This window comes from Atta colombica, unplaced genomic scaffold (genome assembly GCF_001594045.1).
Source record: "Atta colombica isolate Treedump-2 unplaced genomic scaffold, Acol1.0 scaffold150, whole genome shotgun sequence".
Lineage (NCBI taxonomy): Eukaryota > Metazoa > Arthropoda > Insecta > Hymenoptera > Formicidae > Atta > Atta colombica.
In genome coordinates this window covers 533,926-555,899 of record NW_017259240.1, presented here as the reverse complement: position 1 = coordinate 555,899, position 21,974 = coordinate 533,926, and the positions used below count along the sequence as shown (strand labels likewise).

Sequence of the window (21,974 nt, the reverse complement as noted above, 5' to 3'; positions counted from 1 at the left end):
CGCGGGGCCCCGCACTCCCGCAGGGCCCTCCGGGACCGGTTATACTTGACCCAGCGCGCGATTCGTTGCGCGCTGCGCCCGAGACCGGATCGCGCTGTCCGCTACCGAAAAACATACACGCGTACACGCAACGACCACTCGAAAGCGCACCGCTTATCACAGAAATGGTAAGACGAGTAAATCGATTCGATACAGGGAAAGAAGAGGGAGTAGATTGGCAAAAATTCACAGAGATTTATGAAACTTCACGGAATCAGAAATGGACATTTATATGTAGATGAACCATCGAGGAGATGCTTACCTTATTTTTCATTTATTACTCAACCGTATGTGTTACGCAAGCCTCTTGAAAAATTGCGGAATCAAGGATTTACAGAAGTGAAAATTCTACTTTTTTTTTTGTTGAGGTTTCTTAGAGAATTTATCTGTGCGGAACAGATGATCAATGATGTTCTGTAGATCGAGGGAGTAACACGATGGTATAAAAATGAATACATTCTATTCTTGAATCACATCATTGTTAGCACAAATAAAACGGAAAAAATATTCCCTGATTTTTCCCAATCACTTTTTAAAAAGAATTCCCTGACTAAAGTAATAGTATAAAAAGAGCACTGAAAGAAACAAAGACCAAAATTTTAAATCGTTATAGCTGTTTCATTTTAATATTTAAGAGGGCAAATTTATTTTTAAAATTTTACAACTTTTCTTAAGTAAGATTTATTATATTTTATATTGTATTTCTTTACCTCAAAATATGACTTTAACGTGATATTATAGTAGATAATTTCCTGTCTATAACGCTAATATCAATATTTAAGAATCAATAAATCTTTTAAAGATTTGTTATAATATTGTTTGTGTTCTTTAAATTTAAATTTAATATTAAAAATAAAAAATTCAAAATGTTACATCCAATATGACTATAACATTTCAAAATATGAATATAAAATTTCAAAATAAAAATAATGAAAGAAACAGCGCAATCAGTGCAATAGTGTAATCTAATATACAAAATACTACTTAACAAAAAATAGGGAACACTTTGGAACACGTTCAAAATTTTGCAATATTCAGAACACTGTAACTTGTAAAAAATCATCGCAAAAAATCAAAAAAGTATTTTAAAGCATTTTAAAGGTTAAAATTTCTACTTTCGAAATTGGTAATTGATATTTTAATTAACTGATTTTTTACGAAGCTATATCAATACAAATGAATATTCATCAAATCTAAAATTTTGTACAAGGAATCAAGGATATACATCAATCTAAAATTTTTTACAAAGATCTATGGCATGAAATAAAAAATCACACAAAAATGCGATTTACAATCGAAAGAGTGAATCTTTACCTTCAATCTCTTTTTTTTTTTTATTGAACATTGTATAATTTTTTTTCGTCGAGTTATTGGTCTCGTTCAGCAGACTCGAATGTTGCGAAATTTATCCGAAAAATATAACAGTATATATGTATAGCTTCTCACTTTATATAGATTAATAAATTCATTGATTCCCTGATTTTTCTTGATACGCTAACAATTCCTTCACTTTTTTTCTTTCTCTTTTAATTTTAATAATATAATAGCTAAGTATTCGGTCATATGTGTATCTGACAAATTTCAAAATCAATTTTCTTGAAAAGAAGACTTGTATGAAAAGAATTAACATTACTTTTACACAAGCATTCTTTTTTCAAGTGGGGGGCGCATTAAAAATTCGTCTAATTTTTTTCATCGTTTTATTTTGAATACATTTTTGCAAAAATATCAAGTATGATATTGACATTAATATACATTTACATTACGAGGTTGCACAGTTGAATTTTTATAATTACTTAATATTTATACATTAAAGTGTTTCAATCATCTTGCATTTTAAATCAGCAACAAGAAATTGTACACAGATAATTTAATCATAATTGTGTGCTCAATTATTGGTTTTTTTTTTGGTTTGCGCGGAGGAGAAAAATCTTCTTTACCCTAACCAACCGCTTAAATTCCAAAGAACATAACCGGATGACCGGAAGACGAGGCCCGAGTTCTTCGGGTGTGCGGGATTCGATGCCGTTGTATCGCCGCATCGATGCCAACGACATCGCCTACCCGCTAAAAAACCCCCATAATTTCCTTCTTAAACTTTACGAAAAACGTTTCGGATCTCATTTCTTTGGAGCGTCCTTCAGACTCATGGGATACTGACTGCCCTGCATCATTGCTCGGGTTATCTCGTCGCATATTTGGGATGAAAACGCTACCCTGTCCGCTCAATTGTTGATTTAGGATTGGTTAATAATGATTATTCAATATGAATAATGAGAAGAAATAAACATTTATTCAATAATATAAAAAAATTATTTACAATGCTGATGCTTATAATTAATAAACTACTTAACATATTTCTCCATAAATTTACGATGAAATTCGCTTCGTAGAGAATCGTTAATAAAAACATCATGTTTCTTTTTCGGTTCGGATCGTGCACAATTTTTAAAGACGACATCATCGTCCCATCTTCTTCGTACTTTCATATCTACTCTTCCACTTTGTGAAGAATAATTCAACAAAGGATTTCCTGAAAGGATATTTTCCATACGTATTCTCTCCTCTTCTTGACGTTTCTCCATTTCCTGCAAAATAATAAATATAAGATAAATATAAATATAAAATAAATATAAAATAATTTTTTATTTTTTAGACACGAAAGATACACAAAGAGATAACAAAAAAAGTAAGCCAACTTTGAAAATACTCTAATTTTAAAAAAAAAATCCTTTCAAAAAAAGAAAAAAATATAAGTCAAATGCGTAAAAAGGTATCGAAAGGAATTACATTCTTCTTAAAGAGACCGAGAGGTTGAAAAAATCGATTTTTTTTTATTTCATTTTCGGAAAGTTGATTGTCTTGAAAATACATTGTCAAAACTATTCATAGAAATAAAATAACGGAGTAATTCACGATTAACTGAAATGATGCACAGATGTGCGTTTGAGTTTCGATCTCTCGCAGCGCGCCATACGGCTGTTACTTCTTCGAACAAAGAAACATCTGTCGTATTTCTGTTTTTTTCTATATTTCAAACAAGAGAATGAATTATGGCTCAGGAATAAAAAAAATTTATTGTAAGTACTAAAAAAAATAAATATTCTAACTCAAAATTTTAAACGCATTTTTCTCGAAACGTGTTTTTTCAAATTTGCTGACATTGTAGAGAGAAAATGGCTTAATGCACTGATCGCTGCTTTTTAAAAATTTATTACAACTATTTTCTCCATACGGTAAACCCAAAAAAATAATAAGTTTATCAAATTAAATAAATTTTTTAAAACAATAATAGTAAATATCGTCTACAGAAATGAAACTACGCGATGAATTCCGCTCAAAATTTGAGACTAATCAGTTGAGAGATGCTACTTGTCAAAAAGTAATATGATATGACACTGCGAGTACCCTTTGACAGATTTTCTAAGAACTTATTGACTTGCCCTCGTATAAAATGCAAATAAAATATAAGTCTAAACCTAAAATAAACTGTAATCATTTTTCCATAAAAAATTCACAAAAAATCGTTGATTTTTTGACTCTCTAAACCATCTGGCTCCCTTAATAAAAAAAATACAAAATAAATGCAATTAGTCAAGTATTTCATTACACAAGACACATAAAATGGACCGAAAGTGACTAAAATAGTCAATTGACTTATAATAAAGAATAAATTTGGCATGTACAGGTCACATTAAAACATATATTTTTATAGTGGAAATTATTTGTAATACGCATTAATAAAAAAGTTATTATAAATAATATCTTTGCAGATATACACAATGAAGAAAATTTAATTGAAAGTTTATCGATATCAAAACTCCGAATAATTAGTGGCATCGCGAATTTAACAGCAGTGAATATATATGCAGCGAGACACGTTAAGTGGCCTGTTATATATTTTTATGCAATTGATGTTGCAAAGCTACTGCGTCGCTTGATCTTTACAATGTTGCATACTAACTTTCTTAGCTTGTTCTGCTGCTCGTTCTTTCTTGATCCTTTGAAGTTCAGCCAAAAGCGCAGCAGTATCATCTTCATCACTATCAGAATCGGATTCTTCATCATCAAGTGGATCATCTGCATCTAAGCTGGCGGCAGGAACTTGATCTAACTTTTGTCTTTTTGTACTAGATGCAGTTGAGTCCCTGGATGGTTCAATGGCACGACGGCTTGATCCTTTATCCTTGTCTATCCGCTCTCTTTCTTCCAATTCCTTTCTAAAGTCTCGATTTCGCAATTCCTCAATTGTTCCTTGACCATGTTCTCTGTAGAGAAATAACAAAATTATTTAGTATTAAGAGAAATTCATCATGAACAATTTTTTTTCTTAGAATTCTTGTATCTTTCTTAGTGTATTTGATGCAATATTTTATCATGTCTCTTGTTAGATTATCATACACATACAACAACAAAATTTACTATTAAAAGTAACTAATTCTTGAAAAATTTATGTAATTATCAAGTGGATCTTAGAGCCTGATATTACTGAAAGATACAAACATTATCAACTATTTTGATCAATGATATAAATACCTTAACAATTAGCGTATAATACTGTCATACTAAAAACATTGAATAAAATTGAAACTATGCTTTAGTGGATGAGTACCTCCCTCCTGTCTAGTTGGGAATAGCTCCATTTCTGTCTCTTCACTATTTAGCCAAGTCACATATGTTATCCAGATGGAAGTCAGATATACAATGATTGGATTGCATATCTGGCTTCCATCCGGATAACACATGTGACTTGCCTAAACAGGCGAAGAGACAAAAATTAGGCTACTTCCAATCTTATTCCAACGTTTTCCTGTCTACATATTGTTATAATGTTATACGAAATGGCTGAAGATTTGAAATAAACCAAAACATTTTAAAAAGTTTGTATTGGAAGTCTTTGTTTTTAATATATTTGACACATATACTTAAGATATGTGAATTTTTAAGATTGTTATATAAATTGCGCATCAATTCCCGCGCTGTGTAACGCTCTCATTGTCCATAAATTATTTGATAGTTTTTTTAATCTCGAGAACTCAATTAGTATAATTTTTTATTTTAATTTCTCGCCATATGTTTCCTGTTCTTCCAAAGTTCGTTAACTTTTATCTCGGGTGACATAAAACAAAAAACCGGACAAGAAGCAAAAAGACAAGATGTAAAAAATAGCAAAAAGCAAGAAACAGAAAACAAAAAATACATTGTAGAAAAACCATTTACATCCGGTTTTTTGTTTTATGTCACCCAAGATAAAAGTTAATGAACTTCGGAGGAAACATATAGCAAGAAATGCAATTATCGATAAAATGGTTGCAAAGGGGAAAAAAGCAAGAGACAAGAAACAAAGAAGTTGTAGAATAGGCTTAAGCCATTTAAAACAAACCTTTGGTTATCATAACCTCAAAAGAGTCTTGGTCATGAATAAATCGAGAGCAAGAATGCCGATTCTAGATTTTTTTATAATATGCAAAAATTAATGCGTATTATCATGAATTAAGATAAATCGATGGCAATTTCCAGGATCGATCGAATTTGATTCACTGCTTACCTGTACTTAAGTTTCGTGTGCGACGGCAAATCTCTACTACTGTATTGCTTTGATATCGCGCTTAAATCTTTCTCGCCTCGTCCTTGTCCTCCTCGGGCAGGTTCGAAGGTCGGTCTTGCTGCCGTTGTCATGTTTTTGTTTAAAAATCACTTCAACGAATCACAAAATTGGATCGGATACAACAGGCAGCGACAAATATGTACAGATCTACACAGATTACAGGACAGGACGCGAATGAGAAATTGTGATGACTCACGATTCATGAATGCGTTTGATCATAGAATATATATAATGAGAAGTGCCAGCTCCGTGTCAAACGAAGGAAGTCCGATCGCTGCGCCCTTAGTGGTTAGGCTTGATACTGTATCAAAATTTATTTCCAGTGCTGAAAATGTATAGTATACGTAACGTAAACTGTAGATTTTCAGCGTTAGCAGTGAATTTTGAAACACAGCCTAGATAGCATGTAAGGGTGTTTCAAAATTCGCGCCCATAAAGTACAAGATGTAATACTTTATCCTAAAAAAAACAACTTTTCCAATTTGCGAAATTGCATCTGATAAGTAGTTTTTAGATGTGTTTGCATCACAAATCGGAGGCAAATCCATTTACTCTTTTACTTCGAAAATCGTTTCGGTCGCATCTTTCTGCACATCTCATCTGCGTTCGGTATTAAACACAAACTTTTGCATAACGCATAGTGCATAAACGTATCAACTAATCAGAATCTTTTCTTTCCTCCTATTCCATGAAAAAGAAGGATTTCAATTGGTTGATTTCTTTATGCATTATGCAAGAGTCTGTGCCGCGGCCATTAACATTTCTAGAGCCAATCGAGCTGCTCGATTCACTCCGGATTCAAAGACCGAGCTTGCAGAGCTAATACAGATTTTCGCGCCTAAATTCATCTATACATTTATGATAATGTATTAAACTGATTCGTTAACACATAACGTACATTCATCTCTTTTAATACTTCTATTTTACAAGTAATGTATTTTACAAGTAATGTATTTGAACTGTTAAGGCCGCAGCACAGACTTATGTATAATGCATAACTCATAATCCTTCTTTTTCTTCCAATTAACAGAAAAGAAGAGCTTTGTTTGGTTGATTCTCTTATACACTATGCATTATGCGTTATGCAAAATATGCTGCGGCCTTTATAATGTCTGAATCTACAAATGTTCAAACAAATGCTACCTAATAGAAATTGATAGAGTACATTATGGCCCGTATTCAAAACGCACTTTTATGATAAAATTTTATAGTATGTGTAACGTAAATTATAGCATGTTAGCGCGCTAATATCATTGTAAGCGCGTTCTGAATACTTATGTATAATATTTATATAAAATTATACTATGTATAATTTTAATATTAACGAGGAAAGTAAGTTTTTAATTCTTTTCCTCTTTATGAATTTGAAGTTACGTATTTGAAAACAAAGAATTTGCTAATTGATTTTTAGATCAAAGCTTATGTTGCATATAGTATGAAATAAAATCAAATTATATTAATATATTAAATACTCTAACGAATATAAATCAAGTGATGTAACTTACAAATTGCTGATAAATTTATTTTGCAATGTAATATTTTCTTTTAAGAAAACACACCTTGCATATGAGTGTGCTACATTCATGTGTAACGATCTATTTTTAATATATAAGACTATTATTAGATTCTAGTAAAGACATTTTCAATTAATATTTTTTATTTATTTATAAAAATAAACAATTTCAATTTATAATCTAACCTTAAAGGAAAGTTTACAGCTTTGTAGCGTTCGGAATTAATTTTTAGCACTCGGATTGCACATTGATCTGCTCATTAGGTAATTAAAAAAAAATTGCGAAAATTATAAAATGATAGAGGAATTTTCAATTCAATTTTTGATCAGGAATAGCGCTATACAATTAGTGAGTTGTATTTAAGATATAGAAAAGTTTGTTATAGCTTCTCTGTAAAAGTTAATTTTTGACACTAGTAATATTCTTCTTACAATATTTTTCTTACAATATTTTTTAGAATGATAATGTATGATTAATGTTATGTCATAAATGTCATAAACATCATAAATGAGATAGGATTTATATTTAAAGCATTTATATTTATGCATCAAGCGTATTTGCACGCAACATTGTATTATATAATAAAAAAATATGTTGCATGCAACATTGTTATATAAGTAACTCAGAAGTTATTCTCTTTAAAAGATACATATATGTAGTATCTCATTCATAAAAAGTACCTTATTACAAAAAAGATATTTGATACGAGATTCCACCTCGTTTTTTGATAATGAGATTTTTGATAATAAGACTGAAATTTTATTGTGATAACGAACCTGGAAACAGCGCACAAATATCCTTCATATGAGTTAAGAATAGCTTCAGCATGGATACCGATTAAAGTAGTAGTGTAATAATGTATGTTTATCTTTTATATCATTTATAAGTTCTGTGGACATTAAAAAGAACGTGCAAGTCTAATGCGAAATTGAAATTATTATAAGAGTTCATAAGATCCTTCGACTTTGTTTTGACTCAATTTTCTCTGCATATTCAGACGGTACAGAATATTTATTGTTATTCATTTTTTAAAATGTTATATAAATATTTTTTACATATTTTATATAAAGCAAAATTTAAATAATAGTGCCTTCGAAATTAAAAATAATAATAATAAAATATATGGAATGAGAACGTTAATACAGCGCGGAAATTGATGCGCAAATTTGATATAAAATTCATATAATATTCACATAATATATTAATCTACTAAGAGTATCGATACGAATTTCTTGGACGTTTCGGTTTATTTGAAACCATCATCAGCAAGTTGTGAATAATTTTCATTGATCTTTATAAGCATTTAATCCGCAAATGTTGGAAATATATTCTAAATATAAGCCGAGGATGAGCATATTCCTATTAATGTCCTCATTGCCCGTATATTTTATTATCATTATTTTTTATATAAAATTTTATTTGAAATATTATTAAAAGATAGACTAAATATTTAATGTAATATTTATGATAAATACTAATAAATATTTTTGAATATTTTTAATTTGAATTAATTGATATAATGTCTTAAGTATTTAAATAGCATACTTATTTACTATAAGATTTATAACAAATATTTCATAATATTTATAATAAATGTTTTTGATCATCCTATGTGAAGCGAAACGCTCATTGAAGACATGTTTTAATGAACATCGGAATCACATAAATAGGAATACAACACTCTATAATCACAGAGCATAATCACGATTTTGATTGGAAAGATATCAAAATTTTAGATGAAGGATTTAATAAAAAACTAATTTAGGAAGCGATCCATATAAAAAAAAACAAAAAAAGAATTTTATCAAAATGACACGGAATTGTTGGATCCATTATATAATGATTTAATTTAGAGGAAATGTATGTGTTTTATAAATTATAAATTTGTATTGTCAAGTTTTGCGTTGGTATTTATTCTGTTTTATACTTATAACTTTTATACTTATAACATTGCGAATGAGAAACGTCCTCTCATGCATCGTTATTATATAATCATAATCATGCGTTATAAGATGGATATTGCGTTATAACGTATTGCTATGTTTACAATGTAAATTTTATCTAACTGATGCAATACATTGATTACGTTAAGTTAACATTTCGAAAATTTCACATATTAACTCGATTTTAATTAAATGATTGAATTCTTATTTGGGTATCCATTATTCTTATTTGGGTAACTAAATACAACAGACGATAATGAAGTTCTTAATTTTAAACAATGGTTTAATGATGATTTATTGACAGTTGTATTATTTTACAACGTATCAATTTGACTTCGATAATTTTATTGTTACACTGAAGAGAACCTAATCTTATGATCGAAATATTTATAATTGGTGATTGACATATATATTATTTTTGGTTACACACGTACAACTGTGTCGGGTCTCATTGGCTTTATACTCCTTTATTGATTTAATCTTTGGAGCCTTTTTTAATTTTAATTGTTTTTAATCATGATTCTTTTTAAGTTGGTTTTTTTTAAAGTTGTTTTTGTGCTAAAATGAACAACTTTTTCCTATAGTAAAATTACATTCGATAAATAATTTTTATACGTATAACTTCATCCTGCTCTCCTGCAAAAACTACTTAGACATAATTTTACAAAAGAAAAAAGTTATTTATTTCTTTTTACCATAAAGTGTCATGTCCTGTACTCCGAATTCATGAATTTCGAATCACCCGGTATAGATATAATAATGTAATAATAGTATATATAATAATAGTAGATATAATAATAGTATAGATATAATAATCATAGTTTGTTAATTAAAAAATTATCGTAAACGTAAATAAAATAATATGTGAAATAATATCGTTACGATCCTGAATTTCAAGATGCCAATGAAGTGGAGACTCATTATAGCTTTCAGAACCCTGAATCGCACGCTAAATCGGATGTTTAAACGTTCTATCTTTATTGCAAATAAGAGAAAATAACAAGCTTATTTATGATTTTATAAATAACAATCACTGATAAATACATGTCAAACATGTTTTTTTTTTCTGTATCAGCAACGTGATTTGACACATTCTAGACATTTTTTATTAATCACATATGTGTTCATTACATAAGCATTGTTGGGAACTAAATGCTTTCCATTATATAGTAAGACATTGGTGGATTCATACTCAGTTTTCACAGTGACGTGCTTCGATCGTACGAACATAATACAACAGAAATAATATCATTTCCGAGTCAGATTTTTTTCACAAACGATAAATTACCAAAAATGTAATGAATAAAAAATTGCGAATAATGAGTTATAAATCGTATTGTCTGCAAATTATAGAAGCATAAAAGAAGTTTATAATTTAATATTTTTAATTTAATATTTTTTTAATGAAATAATAAATTTTTTAATGAAATACTTAATATTGATGTTTTATGAAAAAGTTGTTTGTTATTATCTTTCAGATTTACAATGGTACTTGCGGAATTAATCGGGGTTTTTATTTTTGCCTTGAGCCTCTTGTATGTTTATTATAAATTTGTGATATTTAATTTCTGGCACAAGAGAGGTGTTTTTTATGTTAAACCCGTTGTACCCATCGGAAATTTAACAGAGCTTGTAACTGGAAAGATATCACTAGGCCAGTATCTTTATATCTAATATTAACATACATAAAAATAAGAGAACTTATTTTTACGTTGTAATTTCTCATAAATTAGGGGAGACCGGAAGAACTGATTGTCATATACGGGATTGATTATCAAAATGCTTATAACTTAAATAGGACATGGCAAAAAAAATTTTTTCACTGTAGATTGCTGATATAATATTAATTTGTTATGTAAACATCACATTGTATATTATTTATAGTGATTTTTAAGAAGAAGTTGGTGAGTAAATTTTTCTTATCATCTATTTTTGTTGTCTGACAAATCTTTGACATTATTAATTGCGATATCCCTGTATTCATAGAAAATGACTTAAAAAATTTTTGTTACAATTAATTAATCATTATTCTGATAAAGTTTATAAATACAATCTTTTTTATTAAAAATGACTATGTGAAGTAAATTGACCAAAATGAGATGAGATAAGACAATTCATTTTAATATTTTTAGAGAACACATTTTTAGAGAATATATTTACAAATATATTATAAAACAATCATATCAATTAGAAATTTCTGACGATTAAGAGTAATAATAGCGCAGAAGTTGATACGTTTGATCTTCACAATAATATATTTCAATTCTTATATAACACATCGATCGAATGTTTCAGCTCCATTCGAGCCATCTTCAATGATGAAGTAATTACATGTGATGTTTTTGTAATTCATGTGATGTATTAAATCGAAAAGTGCAATGAATTACATGACAATCAACTAATTAGTTGTCACATTTTCGCAGTTTTATTTAAAATTAAATAACTTATTTTTATGGTATGATGAATTTATGAGTAATATTTTTTTTAATATATACTTAAAGGATGTAGGTATATTAAAACATATATAATATTTCAAAATCATAAGTATTCACTTTTTTCTAAAAATCACTAATAAAAACTATGACAACTGGTCCCGATCTCCCCTACTTCTCAGTAAACGAAAATGAACTGAAATGAGTTGAAACAAATTTAAATTTTTAAAAAAGTGCACATTCGCGAACGTTGAAATAAATTCTTTTCTGTCTTAATGCATTTTTATTCGTTTTCAGGAATTGTATGAAGTACATTTCTATATCTTTCAATCTAAAAAAAATTGCAGTTTTTTTTAAATGCATTTGCAAATATTGTTCAAATCAAAATTTTTATAAAAAATGCAGTTTTTCAATTCAATTGAATCTGAAAAAGATTTTCTATCCAATTAAATTTTTAAAAAGTGAAAATATACGAATGCTACTAAAGTACTTTGTATGGATTCAAATGATTTAAAACTTTAATCCATTTTAATTCATTCTTATTTACTAAGTTTTTTCTGTTGTTTTTGTGTTATTTACTAAGTTTATAGAAATTAAGTACGGTGAGTTTTGTTTTTTATATTATTATATTTTATATTATATTTAATTTGTTATTTTTTATTAGATTTATTTTCAGAATCGTATTTATATCTTTATTTATATTATATAATTATATATATAAAATATTTTTTCCCAGCTAACTATAACTTTACTTTTATTTACACAATATTTCTTTCGAAGTAGTTTTTTTAAGCAGTATACACATCTTTGTCAATATTTGATTGTAAAACGTTGACAACGTATCCCTAAAAATGACTTTAATTATTATACTTCTTGAAAATTCCTTACGTCATCACGTTTGCAATGGCATTCAGCAGAGCAAGCAGCTTTGCAACTATTATTCTCAATATGATTCTTCAATTGCTTTTGGTTTCTCATGAATCTAAATTTATAAACCAATCGTATTGAAGAATTTTACATTTGTAAAGCTTTTTCTGCTGAACGCAGCCATTGATTTCTTAAAAAAATCATTATATTTTCGTGTATGTCGGAATTATCATGATCAGGCGCAAGATCTTAAAATAATGAAATTACAATTACTCTAGATAGATAAATAATGTCTTCTTTATTTATATTTGTATGTCATTTATATTTATATATGTATGCCAATTTCAACTCACTTTAGAATCCCCTTCAGCATATATAGATATAGATTGAAAAGCTCACACAGCCAAAAAGATTGTGTCACAAATTGCCAGAGATGGAGTAATGTTAAATCTGACAATGCAAGAAATTTAATTAGAGTAGAAGAATGTGAAAAAAATCGATTGATTCACACTTTAGTAGACAGAAAGTCAAGAAGCTTTGATGCATAATTATTCATAGAATTACATTTATTTAAAAAACAAGAAATCAGATCGACAGTGTCCGTATTATGACAGTACGTTAGGACATATCACACAAGTTTAAAAAAATATTAAAATAAACGAAAGAGTTATACATTAAATATTCTTATTAAGCATTGAGAATATAATATATTATCAAGAATATTTATTACATATTATATAATACATAAAAACGGTTAAACGAACATAAAGTAATCATTATGAAAATTAACTGGAATTAAAATTATTTAGCATAGATACATGAGCCTAAGACAATTCTTCATTAGTTCACTTATTTAAACCATTTTTTGCATGTATGCGTAATTGAATGCTTAATGTACGGATGTAATACAGACACTGTCGACCTTTATATCTGATTTCTTGTTTTTACTTTTTATACAAATGTAATTCTGTGAATAATTATGTATTAAAACTTCTTGATACATTTTCTATCTATTAAAATGAATCACTCGATTTTTTAGTATTTCATATTTTTTCATTCTAATTTTTTTGCATCTTTAGATTTAATATCATCTTCATCTCTGGCAATCGTGACGCAATCTTTATGTGCATGAGTATATCCATTTTGATGTATATTTATATAACTGAAGAGGATTTCAAGATAAGTTAAAACATTTAAAATAAAAAAGACATTTATATCTACAGAGTAATCGTAAATTCATTCTCTAAGATTGTGCCTGATTGAAGGTTTGGTATATTATATAATATGCATAACTACCACGCACGAAAGAGTTAAGTAATATCTTGTCAAGCATAACATCATGACTGTGTAGCGCGCACACACACACACACACACACACACACACACACATACATTTGCCATATTTTTCAGATCGCCTGATCTTTTGTCTGCTTTCGCGCTTAGAAGAAACCTCTGGAGCAGCGACAATTCGCAAACACACAAAGAAAGTCATTAAAAATGCGATAAAAGCATAAAAAATGATAAATGATTTTCAGAAATGATTCCAAATGCTTTACATATGTTGGTACAAATGTGTGTAGCTGTCCAAAAAAATACTTTGAAAGAAACTTTGTTAAATAAAGATATAGAATTAGCTATTTCGGCGTTAAAAATCAATTTCGGGAACATGTGAATACACAAGTACTTATGCATTTTTGTAATTGCTACAACTTATAATTATTATATTGTGCTTATTCATCTTTAAATAATTATTACACATTTTATTTTTATTTTAATAAATTTAATAATTTTTGTTATTTATTTCTATTTGAAATAAATTAAATAAATTAAAATGAAATTAATTAAAAAATTTTGTTTTCAACAGGCGAATTTTTCCAAAATGCTTATATGAAATATAAAGATCATCGCGCTTTTGGAATGTATACGTTTTTTAGACCAAATTTGGTAATTACCGATCCCGATCTTATTCGAACGGTATTGACAAAGGAATTCGGGAGTTTCCATGATCGTGGAATGTACTTCAACGAGAAAGTTGACCCATTGTCCGGCCATTTGTTTCTTATGCCTGGAAAAAAATGGCGAAATTTACGCGTCAAATTGACACCAACTTTTACTTCAGGAAAAATAAAACAGATGTTTCCGATTATGAAAGAATATAGCGAAAAACTTGCAAAGTATTTAAAAGAAAAAGCACAAATGAAAGATCCCATTGAAATGAAAGAGATGCTTGCAAGGTAAATTAATTTAAAAAAAATTGTTATTAAAATAAAATTTTTTTAACAACAAAAGTAGAATCTCCTTCATTTTAATGTAAAAGTTGTTAGCCTAATAGAAAATAAAATTAGAATTATATGATAAATAAATAAACAATATATCTAAATTAAGAAAAAGTATTTTGTCCTTTTGGCGTATACAGAATGTAATACTTTTGTTAATTAATTTAATTTACTTATAATATCATGCAAAAGCGGCTAGATAAAAAAAAACCGTTTAGGATAAAAGTTATATACGAGGCCTGTTCAAAAAAATAATCGAACTTTTTTTAATTTTTATTATTAAATATACAGCTTATTGGTCTTTGTCTCCTTCAAAATACTCCCCTCCTCTATTCACACACCTGTCCCAGTGTTTCCACTTTACCATGCAGTCCAGGAAAGCTTCTTTTATATTCTTTCAATGCCAGTGACGAATTCTTCTTAATCATCAATGGCATCCTTTCAATACTGATTTTAATTTTGGAAGAAAAGGTCGCAAAGAATAAGGTCTGGAGAATAGAGAGACTGGAGGAGGAACAGAATCATCTGATTTATGGTACAAAACTTGCAAATTGACAAGGCTGAGTGGCAGGCGCATTGTCATGGTGGTGGTGAAGAAATGGATCTGTTTTTTATTGCTACACTTTCTAAACTGGTATACAGTGCAATAAGTTGAAATAAAACAAATATACATTTGTTTCATTTCAACTTAATGCACCGGTTCAGAGTGCAGCAATAAAAAACATACTTCTTGAGTTGTCTCACTACAACTGTGGTCTCTTTGCGAATTTTTTCGCGCAATCTTTTCAAAATGTCTTTGTAATACTGGTTGATTGTTTGAGCTTGAAGTAAAAATTCAAAATTCACAGTTCCATTGAAATAAAAAAATTTTACATTGAATTGTTGCCGTAAATCAGACATCGCGAAAATCGCCACGAACACTAAAACTCGCACTCAAATAGCAATAACTCTAAAATTAAACGAGATGTACAATCAGAAAAAAGCCGGTTACTCGGAAGATTATACAATTGTAATGTTGCCAACCACAATTATTGGTGTCCCACTCTTGTTTGTTATGTAGAATATTGATTTTGAGTTAAAAGTTTCAATTTTTTGTTATGTGTCAAAATTGAAGATCAAGCAAAAGTCGAAAATGATATTCTTTGATGTCAGTAAATTAAATTATTTAATGAAAAATTTTTTTGTATTACATCTAGTGTTGCTCTTTCTTGATGGCTTTCTACTAGTATTTAAATCTTAGAATTCTGTTTGAATTCTGTCTTTCCACTATCTCATAAATAATATTAAATGTTTTTGTAAAAACACAACTATGTGTTAAAATAGGAAAATCAATATTTCTTTATTCATAAGAATTTATTCTTGTTTATCTTCAACTTGATATAAAATTGGTATTTCATAATTTCGATAAAATTTGATAATATTCATTAAAAACTGTTTATCAATTCTATAAATAGATATACAACAGACGTGATCATGTCAACAGCTTTTGGTATCGAATCTGATTGCATTGAGAATCCCAATAATCAATATCGAAGCTATCAAAAAAAGATTTTAGAGATAAATCCAATTTGGATTGCCTTATCTGCATTTACGCCGAAAATTATGGATTTTTTTTCCATCCCTTTTACGGATCGAACCGTCATCAGCTTCTATATGAATATGTTTCAAGAGACAGTAGAATATAGGCAATCTCATAATATCGTTAGATATGACTTCGTGAATCTGCTTTTACAACTAATGAAGAAGGATTATGTTGATCCTGATGAAAACAAGAAGATTACCAACCACGTATCATGTAATATATATAATTTATGTTTATTCTTATATTAATAAACTTCTTCACAATGTGTTATAAATATAAATTATTTCTCTTTGCATTCATATAAATCAAATAATTAAATTTTTTTCTTAAAAATGTGCTTTTGTTTAAAATTATATCATAACTAAATATGTCATTTTTTTATTTACAGCAACTGTGAATAAACTTACCATGACAGAAGCGACTGCGCAAAGTTACGTTTTCTTCATAGCTGGCTTCGAAACCTCCTCAACAACGGGGTCGTATGCTCTATATGAATTAGCTCAACATCAAGATATTCAAGATAAAGTTCGCAAGGAAATCGATGAAATATTGGAAAAACATGGTGAATTGACTTATGACGCTGTGAATGAAATGACATATCTCCATAAAGTAGTAAATGGCAAGTATATATATTATCGCACTGAAATGACAATTAAATTGATGTCAATTCAACGTCGAAATTATCAAATTGTCGTCGAATTAACGTCAATTATTGTCGAAATCAAATTGATCTCGAATCGATGTTGATTCCATTATCATTTCTGGTTCGAGTAGTACACTGAAAAAAAAGTGATGTTATTTCAACAGCATTATTTTAACTGTAAATAATCTTATTAATTTAACAACAATATTAATAAAATAAATAAAATAACTAAAACAAGAGCATAAGTATTTGTTTCTTTAATAACACTTTTTAAGCTTTCATGATTATATCTTCAAAAATTTTAGAACGACTTTGCCAACGTAATGTTGACATCACAATGAAAACACGGCGATAACCCGCAAAACCTTCAGATATATTTGTTTCATGGAGTTATTGACTTAATAAAATTGTTTTCTAAGCTAAGATAAGGTTATCAATACATCTTTTTTTTCAGTGTATAATAATGAGGAGATAACTATCCGTTGCGAAAAATATCAATGGTATTATCATTTGAACTAACAATAAAACTTACAGACTCAACAACATTGTCATTATTAAATAATTTTACTACTTCGTTCAATAAGAAGCGTTCAATAAGAAAATCAGTTCGATCAGTGATAAAATATTTTATCATTGAATGCAGTCCAATAGGAATATCATTCGGTCAGTGATACAATATTTTGCCATTGGATTATTATCAATAAGAATATCATTTGCATTGAAAGCTACTCATTTATTTACCAGTGGTGCTTTCAATAGAATTTTACCAATAGCAATATTTTACTACTGAAAATTTTATCACTAATCGGTGATTTTCAATAGTAAAATATTACCCCAGATAACCAAACGTGCGATATCCCACGGTATCCGCATAAAATATCGCTATCGTATTATTAGAGGCTTCCTGTGTATTCTACAATACATGATTTCTGATAGGTTGAAATTCTTATTCTCTGTTCTCTGTTCCTTTTATTGTGCGAAGTCACTTACTGTACTGCTACGAGATAGCGGTATACAGCGTAACTATTATTATTATATGGTAGTAGTACAAAAAGTATACATATTATAGTACAACCACGGATGAGATACTATTAAAGACCGTCAACCCTGGGTAAATTTTCGGCAGTATAAAAAGGGTCCGGAAGTAATTGAAGAACGCTGACATTATCGACAATTGACATAAATTTTAATTTTAATTGATATAAATTGTTATTATTAACATAAATATTATTAACATAAATATTTGACTTATGCAATATTAAATTCATGATTTTTCATTATATAAATGTTCCATAAATAAATGTGCATACTAGTAAAGCTATAATATATAACTATAAAGCTATATACAACATATCAACACTGTACCTGTATTGCATACTGTTTAGGTACTATATAATATCTGTATCAATACGGTGTACTATTATCGACAGAAGAGAGAGACTGTGGAGACTTCTAGTTCAAGATGATATACATGATAACTAGTACTACAAAAATACAGCGTATGATTTTCTAATCTGAAAATAGTCGTTATAACATTAAAATTAAATATTAGACAGTAGCTGACTGGATGTTCAGTTAGACAAATTTCTATCAAGACCATATATGAACAGATGTATCAGAGTTATATAATATATCCATGATTGTATAGATGTTTGTTGTTGATTTTTGTTGTTCATCGAAGTGTAGCGGTTTCCATAAGATTTCAGAAGTCAAGGATAGCAGATAGCAGTATGCAAGCTTCGAAGCATTATAAAATTAGAATTTAGGGAAAAACTTTTTTTTATCATAATTTTATGATGTGTATTTTGGAATAAGATATTAATCAATAATAATACTCATTTTAGCAATAAAACTATGAAATTAATATACCATTAAAAATACTAGTCAGTAGATAAAATATTATCATTGGCAAAAACTCAGCTTGCTATAAAATACTGAATACTGAAATATTAAATATTGAAAACGCCATTCATTTTCAAGAGTTTTTCAATGATACTTTTAATAGTAAAATAATAGTAAAATAATAAAAAATAAATTATCTAATATTCTTGAGACTTCCATGTACTTTCTATATAAAGATAATGTGTTTCGCGGGTGTCTTCCGTGTTCAGACCCATTCTTGGAATGCCCCTTGAAATGACATTCTAAGAATGGATCTGAACATGGAAGAAACCTGCGAAACGTATAATCTTTATACAGTAAAATTATCTGTTTCGCAACGAGATAGTGAATTATATAGTCCTTATATGTCTGAAATTTAGTAAAAAAATCACCTAGATCTAAAGAATTTTTTTATGATTTCTATTAGTTACAGATTACCAAATTTTTCGTACGAGATACGGGATTTGAACTTGCGATCTATTAATTACGAAATCATCGCTCTTATTTGAAACATTGCATTATGTTAATTTCAATTATTTTGAGACATAATTTTCTATTTTTGTGTAATAAAATTTTTCAGTACAGGAGAATTTATTATACGAAAATATCTCATTACTTATATACTATTATAAATGTATGTTCATATATATTACTTATATTTTGGGAAAGATGTATCTTCATACTTTTCTTTTATGTATTGCAGAGACTATGAGAAAATATCCACCTATTCCTATCTTAAATCGCATTTGTACTAAAGAAATAACATTACCGACAACAAATATTCATGTGCCAGAAGGAACATTAATAACTATACCAGTATTAGGCTTACATCGAGATCCGTCGTTATTCCCGAATCCAGATAAATTTGATCCTGAACGATTCAACGCAGATAAAATAGAAGAAAGGCATGCCTATACTTATTTGCCATTCGGAGAAGGTCCACGAAACTGTATCGGTGTGTATTAATCCATTAATACTACATCTAATTTATACATTGATAATATTATATTTATAAAATCATCTTGTTATTTTTAAAGTATACTTGCGTATGCTTAAATGATGTTTTATTAATAATTAGACCGCTATTATATCCTAATAGCATCCTTAATGTGCAGAGACATTCCGTAGACGCCCTAAAGACATTCAATTATAAGTAATATATGTCTTCTCTCCATCTTTCTCTCTTCCTCCCTTCTCTCTCTCTCTCTCTCCCCCCCTCTTTCTTCCTCTCTCTTGCGAAAATATTTATAAAGGTATTTTTAATTAAATTATTGATTTAATTTTGCATAACTTCTGTTGTTTTCATATATTAAAAAAATTAGTAAATATATCCTAATAGGTTGTATTGAGGAAAGCTTTGTAAGTATAACCATTAAAATGGCGAAAAATATAAAAATATTTTGCAAATGTCATATGTATTATTAATTTTCAGGTTCACGATTTGGCTATACGCAAACAAAGATTGGACTTGTGAGTCTTTTGTCGAGATATATATTTAAGCTTCACTCCCAGACTCCGATCCCACTTACCTTCAGCAAAAATAGTTTTATTCTCACAGCGAAAAATGGTATGCACTTTATTATTGAACCACGAAAATAATTGCGATATCAGATATCAAGAATAAAAATATTACAGGATAAATATATTTTATGTATCAATTTTTTTATTTTTATTTATCTTGTTTCTATAAACTATATATTATTATGTACTATTATATTATGTTTTATTATATGATAATATGATAATATGAATATGATAATATAATAATATAAATTACTTAGTGCTCATGTGAAATATTCGAACAAATAAATATTGTAGTCAGCATAATTATTTGAATTTTTGCGGAAATTTTGGATGAATTAAACAATAAACATTTAAATGAATTTTTATAGCTACACGGCTTGAATTATGTTTATAGAATTTTAATACTTTTTTTTGTTGAATCAGATCTGTTATTATGAATGACGCGAAGTGAATATAGCCCGTATCCTTGTATCTTTCCTGTAACAAGTTTTATCATTACTGTCTTATGTAGCGATCTTGTCACAACTCGTTAGCATTCTTGTCAAGTTGCGATTAAATTTTTCGTACTGGGCACCTATCATGGAACAAGAATGGATTCCGATCGGAATTCTATTATGTTTTCTAATGAAAATGGAATAATTCCGGAATCCATTCCGATTTGTTCCATGATAGGTGCCTAGTGGATAATTCGATCGCAAAAACTTGATTATAATCGCGAGAATGTCGTTGTATCGATGCGGGAACTCCGGCAAAAATTTTTTTTAGAATTTTTCCGAAATTAAATATTCCAGATAAAATTGAATAAATTCGGATTTTTTAATCAAATTTTTCCAGAATATATAAAAATTTATTATAAATAAAACTAATTTATTAGAAACTATCCGATTTTAAGTTTAACATACATTTCTGCTAAAAGGCGTTTTTCGGAGAAATTCTGTACTTTAGATAGGAATTTATCTGATTTTAACAGAAAGATGGGTTTGCTCGAAAAATCCGAGTACCCTTTTTCAGCAAATGCAATTTTTTTTTACATATTCGGCATTATGTTACTAAAATTTTTACGGAAATGTGTGCGTTTATTCGAAGTATCTTGATTTCCTTTTCCCGGTAAAAAATTATTTCTCGACTTTTTCGAACAAATATATGATGACACATATCGGAATATCCGATTTTAAGGGAATGGAAACGAGGTTTAATCGAAAAATCTCGATTTCCGTATTTTCGACAAACAGGACCTACCTATTTCGAACTAAGTCGTGTTTTTCGCCAGAATTTATTCAATTTTAAGTGGATTTACTTAAAAAATTAATTTCCTTAAACAATTGAGATATTTTTAAAGATCAATTCAAAACAAATTCTGATACTTTTAATTTTAATGTGCGATCGCAAGTGTATTTTAATATTTGTATTAATATTACAGAAATGTAAAGTAATTATGATAATTAAAAGGACTTATATATATTTATACATTTTTCATAATATATAATAATATATGTTATACTTTCAAATTTTAGTTTTTCATTTAAAATAGATTGCCATAAATTCTACATAAATTTTCGCGGTAAAAAATCTCGCAAATATTGATTAAAAACACAGCATTAAGTATTACAATTAAACAAACTTTTTTTTAGGACTTTTGCGTTTGTGCATGTCCAATTATGAAAA

At 28.4% G+C, this 21,974-nt stretch overlaps 2 protein-coding genes across 2 annotated transcripts; one reads left to right on the top strand and one right to left on the bottom strand.

Moving 5' to 3' along the window:
* Window positions 1-2,310: 2,310 nt before the first annotated feature.
* Window positions 2,311-5,862, bottom strand: LOC108685314 (protein CWC15 homolog B). Its single transcript, XM_018190044.1, has 3 exons — window positions 5,588-5,862; window positions 4,004-4,307; window positions 2,311-2,627 (listed from the first exon to the last, which is right to left on the bottom strand). The coding sequence occupies exons 1-3, from the start codon at window positions 5,716-5,718 to the stop codon at window positions 2,385-2,387; spliced, it is 678 nt and encodes a 225-aa protein (XP_018045533.1). The 5' UTR covers window positions 5,719-5,862; the 3' UTR covers window positions 2,311-2,384.
* A 4,439-nt stretch (window positions 5,863-10,301) lies between these two features.
* LOC108685338 (probable cytochrome P450 6a20) lies at window positions 10,302-20,668 on the top strand. Its single transcript, XM_018190079.1, has 7 exons — window positions 10,302-10,399; window positions 10,583-10,758; window positions 14,268-14,637; window positions 16,134-16,474; window positions 16,650-16,880; window positions 19,489-19,740; window positions 20,218-20,668. The coding sequence occupies exons 2-7, from the start codon at window positions 10,590-10,592 to the stop codon at window positions 20,382-20,384; spliced, it is 1,530 nt and encodes a 509-aa protein (XP_018045568.1). The 5' UTR covers window positions 10,302-10,399; window positions 10,583-10,589; the 3' UTR covers window positions 20,385-20,668.
* The last annotated feature ends 1,306 nt before the right edge of the window (window positions 20,669-21,974 follow it).